The sequence below is a fragment of the Coffea eugenioides genome, chromosome 2, assembly GCF_003713205.1.
Source record: "Coffea eugenioides isolate CCC68of chromosome 2, Ceug_1.0, whole genome shotgun sequence".
Lineage (NCBI taxonomy): Eukaryota > Viridiplantae > Streptophyta > Magnoliopsida > Gentianales > Rubiaceae > Coffea > Coffea eugenioides.
In genome coordinates this window covers 16,151,311-16,158,853 of record NC_040036.1, presented here as the reverse complement: position 1 = coordinate 16,158,853, position 7,543 = coordinate 16,151,311, and the positions used below count along the sequence as shown (strand labels likewise).

The window sequence follows — 7,543 nt, the reverse complement described above, 5'->3', positions numbered from 1 at the left end:
GATAATCACCTAAAGTTGTTTCTCCTCCTTGCACTACTGGAAAACTGTAAATGCACTTACACACTGACATATCTAACTCTAACTCGATATTATTACACAGCTAAAAGAGACTCAAAGTTGATCAAAACGTTGGCTTAGTGCAACTGCTGTATCTTCATGACAAAACCCTTCTCACCTAAAGATTGCAAAAGGGGAGGAAAAAGGGAACAGAATCAGAAAAGAGACCGAGGCTGAAATATGCAGATGGTGCCTTAAGTACAATCACATCCATATAGCGTTGGCTTCGATAAGCAATGGTTTCAACTTGCCTCGAATGTTGAGGCTCAGAACCTCAGTGGAACCGCCAACAAATAGCTTCCCTATGAAAACAGCAGGAACACTAGGATTACATCCTAATGTTAGCAATGCATTCTCAATATCCCTTCCTTTCGGGTGATGATCAAGCTCACAAACCGTAGGATTCGCCCCAAAGCTTCTTATCAGCATCTTGATAGCATGGGAAATGCAGCAGTTGCTCTTGCTGAAGATCACAACTGGCTTTTCTGACCCCAATCTCCTCACTGTTTCCATTCTACTAAAAAGTTTTGAATTATTATTTGATCAGAGGAAGTTTAAGTCTTGGTTTCAGAAATATCTGAATTTCATAAAGGCATATATAGAGAAATAAAGATGATGGACTGCTATAGTTTCCTTCTCGAGCAGGAAAAATACGAATATCTGTAAGATCATTTTGCTTCTAAAGTTGATTCTTGGATAATATCAGCTGCGATACAAACACAATAAAGGTTTGATCTGTCTCAGACAACAAAGAATCTTAAGTTGCGTCAACATGCTGACAACATTGAAAGCCGAAAGTAGTCGTAGATGATAATAGTCTTTTCCTTAATTTTACTAGAAAGATTCCATGGTCAGGATGGTGTACTATGGCTTCTGAATTCAGTTAGATTATTCAATATGTTTGGTTTAGAACTGGAATATATGTCATTTTATTAACAAGTTAATCAATTTGAAAGCCAAATAATAAATGGGAGATGATAAGGGACAATATGTAACACTTTCATTTCTATTGAATGATGCCCGTGATGATCTATCAAACAATAGATAACAATTATTATTAATCTTGATACCCACTCCAGGCCCTAATAGCCATTTGCCAAACACCACTCACATTTGCAAAACTCGGGCCAGAAAAATAGTATACAAGACATTGGACTTCTCCAAGTGAACAGAATGTAATTCCTTTGACTGTTCGGGCACAATAGTTTTGACTGTGTTTTAAGGACAATAGTGTGTATGAATATGTTCCTATCTCTCCTTTTTCAAGTAGATAACTCCCAAATTTCCAAATACCTTAGACCCCTTATCACTAAGAAAATGAAATTCTTTCATCAAAGTTTGTTGTTTATCAAGGTTGATTGGCCCCTTATCACCCCGGTCCTTTTTTTTGGCTTAATAAACGAAAGGGTTCCCTGCTACCAACCCAATTTGGAAGCAGCATAAAAGATTTAGGCTAAACCACAATGGTGTTATGGTTTAGAAATCCATTACAAAATCGAAAAGAAGGTATAAAGAAGGGTTGTAGCAGATTCTCCATTTCTGAGCAAAATTTACCTCTTACACAAAATGATGCCTTTCTAGACTTCTCTACATGATAAATAGATCGAACAATAATATATAGAAGATCCCATCACATATCCTTCCCATCTCACACAATGTTTCTTCAAAAAATTATTTAATGATTCCAAGGGTCGAGTCTACAAAAAAAAATTTAAAATGAAAAAGCATAGAAATCACATCATGCATTTTCTTTTCAAATTTTAAAGCACGTTAGAGGGATAACTAGATGACAGATATCAAAGATAGCGCACCATTGCCTCGGGTTCTTATTCTTCTTCTATTTTTCTCTCTCTCATTTTTGTTTTTCTTTTTGTGTACATATTGAAACTTAAAAGCTGCATGCTTTGCAAAAATCGAGCCATTTTCTTTAGTTAAACCATTAAGGGAGTTTTCTTTTATATTGAGGACATGCTCCTATGAGCTAAATAACTATTTATTTTTGCCATTTTGTAATATATCTCCAATACATCTTTAGATTTTTTAAAGAATTTATAGCCAAGCACTTTATTCTTTTTCACTTCAAGCCAAGTTCATCTATATAACTCTACCATCTTTTCTTTTCTTCTCCTTTATTTAGTTCCATGTCAACAAATGACAAACAACTCACAACCTGGAGTTGGGGCGTGAGGCATATATTCTGTGAGAAAAATAACATTATATTGCCGAGGATGACTTGCACACCTTATCTTTAACAGTTTTACATATGCAAATCTCGAAAATTCTCCAATTCTGATACTAGAAGAGAATAAAATGTAGCTGCCAACCTCCATAATCAAAGAAAAATCCAATTAAAATATTTGGAATACTTTAGACTGTTAATATGCGTGGTAATCAACGTTGCTATGATATATGTCATTTTGAGTTAATGTTTTTCTTTCAATTTTAAGAGCTAATTAACGTCAACATGTAGTTCAAGAGCGTGATTTCTTGTTGTAGTACTTAATCAATTCTCAAATATTTGTGTTTAATTGGTAAGGATCGAGAAGGTATGGGTATCTTTAAAAAAAGGGATAGAAGTATCTTATTTAAAAACTTGAGGGGCTGAATTTGTTCGTTGTTTTATTCGAAAGCCCAATTAGCACTAATGTGACATTGTGCATTTAGATACCATAAAATAATAGAAGTGATATTTGCACTCCAAAATTAATTTCTTGCACTCCTTAGAGGCATGTTATTTAGTGAGTGGATTGGAGTGCAAGAGCCTAAAATGGACGCATGGATATCAATTTCCTAAAATAAATAAATTATTTTTTATACATTGGCAGTGTATAATTATCAGAATTGGATGTTGGATGTATGACAACAAATCTTAATCTGAATTTGAAATTCAAAATTTTGCATATATCCTGATAGTGTGTGTGTGTGTATATATATATATATATATATATATATATATATATACAAATAATTGTGACAGTATATATCCTAAAAGTGTATATAAGATTAGAGTCTATCTACAAACAACCGATCTAAAATCACAAAATTGCTAAATGATAGACACAAATATGAAAATTCTTAAAATCATAAAAGTGGGCCATCTTTTAGTTTGTTTCTACAACTTAAGTCGTATGTTGCTTAGTTTTGGACTGTCCATAATAAGATTAATTTAAAATGAATTTGTCAATTAGGCCCAAGTGTATTGATTGAAAACAACCACGGTAAAGACTTCATGAACAAAAGGTTTTCTATTATGGATTGTAATTAATTTTCTACTCATTCCATCCCATTTAATAGTCTTGAGATTTTTCTCATATAGTTTTAAGAAAAATTAGCTAATTTTGTTGGAAAGTAAATCTGACCTAATGTTTTTCTAAATACCTTTATATTAATATTAAGAGTATCAGTAATCACTATACCTTTACATTAATTATAACAACAATAATAATGGTATATTACACCATTCAAGACATATATCAAGTGGAAAAGTTGATTGTATTAAATAAGGTAGATTATATTTACTGATAATGAAGTATATTAACTAAGGGTATTTTGGAGAAATTAAAAATTAAATATATTCTTGAATTGAAAGTTGGACTATAATTTGAAATAGATGAAAAATAAAAATAAAACTATCAAAATAGAACGGAAGAAGTATAAATATGTGTCTTCCTCTATATGGGTGGTTATACGCTTATTGTTGCTAACTGAAAGAAAATGAAATGAAAAGAGAATTTAAACTTTTCCTTTTCTTTCATATGTTAAGATACAACTTATAGACTCCATAAGATTTTAGTATGCAGTCCAAGGTTGAGACACAAAAAAGTAGAAGTCTACAAATATGAGTTTGAGTCTCACTAAATGTGAGTTTTATTAGCAATAAGCCATTCAACATCCCGTTGTTTTTGAGTTAGAAGTTACAATTGTGGATTGCTTGCGAACATATAAAAAACCATATGACTTAATAGACATGAAAAGCCTCATTCCCTTAAAAATCCCATAACAATTTGATTCTCGAGGAAAAGTTAATCAAGGAAAAGCCATTCTAGATTTTTTTTTTCTTGCAACGAACAAAAGATGCCCAGTTCATATTTGCTGTTCTTGACTGAGAAGTGGAGGATCGTTCCTAGTTCGTGCTTCGGCATGGGATAGGGTGGTCTTGTGGTTGTCTGACAGACTAACCTCTATTGTTTTGTTCTTCCAGTTTTTTTTTTTTTTTTTTTTTAAATTGTGGTTAAAATTAATTGATTTATCAATTTTTTCCAAAGTAAACATTCTTGTTAATCGAGGCCAGCTTATGGTAACACATGACTTAGACAACTGAGAACCAAACCCCATTCAGACCAATTGAAGTGAAAATTTCAATTTTTGCATACCATTTCGAAGAAAAATTGCTTTTGCCTGGCATGTTAAAGAATAATCCAAATTGAAAAGAGTACTAGCTAAGGCCATTTGCTTAGTCTTGCGATCTTCTCTCAGGATAAACTATCACCTCTTCCGCCAAGAGAAACCAAAGTCTCCTGATACACTAATTTGGGGAGTGAAATCGATGGACTTTTGCATGGCTAATATGACTACCTTAGTCCAAGTTGATGAAATACCTAGATATAACAGTATCTCTCTGTTTTTTTTTCTTGTTAGGCGCCCTAAGGGTGCAGGGCCTCGCTATAAAATATCACGTGTATTATTTAATGATTTTTTTCAATTCTGTACTCTAAAGGCACAGTAGTGGTGAGAGATAGATTGGAATTGGATGGTCTAAAAGGAAGAATGACAAATGAGAGATACTCGATTTAAACCCTCCTACTACTACTACTGACACTGAAAACAATGTGAAAAAAGAGCATAGTAAAAAGAGTGGACCCCTATAAAATTCCAATATTATGATCCATGTCGAATTATGCAAGTTTTAACCATAGTGGATCACTCCAAATATGAAATCAACTTCAATTAGGTACATCATGTAAAATTATTAATTTACCAAATTGGGGTTCTCCAATCATCAAAGTCGATATCTCTTCGCTGTATGACCTGTTTGGAGGATTTGGAATATTTTGATAAATTTAGAATGTAAAGTATTCAAAATAAAGGAGTTCAGAGGATAAAAACGAAAAGGGTGCTGATAAGTGACTAATTTACGTAATAATTGTATGATATTTTATATTATTTTTAGTCACTTTAGTTATATTATTGGTAGAATATGAATCATTTTGGCTATAATTGGTGAAAAATGCTTTTAAGTGATTTTTTTTTTTTTTTTTCCGAAACGGTAGATGATTGTATTACTAGACAAAAGCTGTACAAGTGCGAGCAAAGGCTCGATTGAACTTTACAAGTAGCAATGCTACCACTAAGGAAACCAATGTTCCTCATCAAAAATAATGCCCAAGGCATGAATGCTAAGCTTGGAGCTTAGTTGAGTCTTATCCTTTTTAATTAAACAAAAGGAGCACAAAGGAAACAGCTCTCTCAAATGAACAATGTCATCCACAACAGTAGCTAATCTAATGTCACCAACGCTGTTTGTGCGAATTTGGCTGAGAAGTTGTGGGTTTTGCACTTGGAACTGCACTTCCCTGATGTGTGTCCGAACTGGCATAGAGCCAATCTTACACATGGCCAACTTAAGTGCATTAGCATCATCCAGCAGTGCTGAACCAGAACTTCTTGCTCGAAGTGCCCACCCTCTGTGTAATCTTTGATCAGGCTGCTTAATAACAATTCCAATACCCATGTTGTGATTGTTCATGGTCGAAGTTGCCCCTACCGTCACTTCCAGTGTCCCAAATGCTGAATGTAACTGCGGTATGGGTGCATGGAGGGTTGCTGTTTCGTTTGTACTCATTCCACATTCCTTTGTATCAAGTTCTACCAATTCTAACCATTCCTGATGTGCCCTCTGTACTATCTTCGAAGGCTGTTTTTCCTTACCATTGAATTCCATTTCATTCCTAGCTTTCCAAATTTGCCAAAGAATATTGACAGACAAAGAAATACGTAACCAACCTTCTGTTTTGTGCTTGGCTTCCAAGATTGATAACCACCATCTACGGAAACTCCCATGGTGTTCCAAAATTCCATTCCATTGGACAGGGGCTAACTTCCAAATCATTTTAGATTCGCGGCAGTTCAAAAGCATATGTTCGATAGTTTCCCTATCCTCTCCACATCTACTGCAAATGGGATCCCCAACTTTAAGTCTACCGTATATCAGATCTTTCACTGGGAGTGCATCATTTAGGCATTTCCAAAGGAAGACCTTCAGTTTATGTTTCACCTTTAGTCTCCACAAGTCCTTCCATGTCTTCTGGGTTTGGTCCTCCCAGCTTGTCGAACCCTCTGTGTTGTTTCCATTGAGACTAACTTCTGCACAGTTAACCAGTAATTTATACCCCGATTTTACCGAATAGTTTCCATCAGTCCCATAAATCCAAAAGTGACTATCTTCCTTCCCTGCTAGACTTATAGGAATATTCAGGATCTTTTCAGCATCTAGGGTATTGAAATGCTTGAAAACCAGATTAGAATTCCATGATTTATGGTGTATCAGCTCGTGAACTTTCTGGAGGCCATTGTCTCTAGCTGTTCTGGTAGTCACTCTGCCGTCTCTATTCCCTGGAATCCAGCCATCATCCCAAATGTTGGTAGTGTTGCCATTTCCAATCCTTCTTCTTGTTCCTTGTTCCACCAAACCTCTGGCTCCCATAAGACTCCTCCATAGCCAAGAAGCATTGTTAGGGACTTTGCATCGAAAAATAGACGTCCTTGGGAAATATTTAGCCCTCATAACTTGACTGATTAATAAATTAGGTTGGGTTATCAATCTCCAAACCTGTTTGCCGAGAAGAGCTACATTGAAAGCCATCAAATCTTTGAAGCCTAGTCCTCCCTTATTCTTGCTTAGCGTAAGCTTCCTCCAGGAGCACCAATGAACCTTATTCTTCCCGTTAAACTCTCCCCACCAGAAATTTGACAATAGTGAGCTCAGTTCCTTACATAATCTGGATGGGAGCTTAAAGCAGGACATGGTGTACGTTGGCATAGCTAGAGCTATAGATTTAAGTAAGATTTCCTTACCTGCTGTACTCAGTAACCTATTTGTCCACCTACTCATTCTTTGCTGTACATTAGACTTGACATAGCCAAATAGCTGCTGTTTTGATCTTGATACTACCATTGGTAGGCCAAGATATTTCCCTTGGGTAACACTTTGCATGTTCCCCATAGCTTGACAAATCTCTTGCTTCAGCTGTATCCTTACATTCTTACTAAAAAGAATGGACGACTTTTCCAGATTGATCACTTGACCAGACCCCAATGCATATTCCTGCAACACCCTCATCAGTTCCATTGCTTGATCCTTAGTTGCTTTGCAAAAGATTAAGGAGTCGTCTGCGAAGAAGAGGTGTGTAATACTTGGACCATTTCTACTTATCTTTAAACCAGAAATTTTCCTGGAAGCTGCTGCCTGCCGAATGAGGTTGGAAAA

At 35.3% G+C, this 7,543-nt stretch overlaps 1 protein-coding gene across 1 annotated transcript; it reads right to left on the bottom strand.

Moving 5' to 3' along the window:
• LOC113763753 (monothiol glutaredoxin-S6-like) lies at window positions 1-791 on the bottom strand. Its single transcript, XM_027307669.1, has one exon. The coding sequence runs from the start codon at window positions 568-570 to the stop codon at window positions 262-264; it is 309 nt and encodes a 102-aa protein (XP_027163470.1). The 5' UTR covers window positions 571-791; the 3' UTR covers window positions 1-261.
• Between the last annotated feature and the right edge of the window lie 6,752 nt (window positions 792-7,543).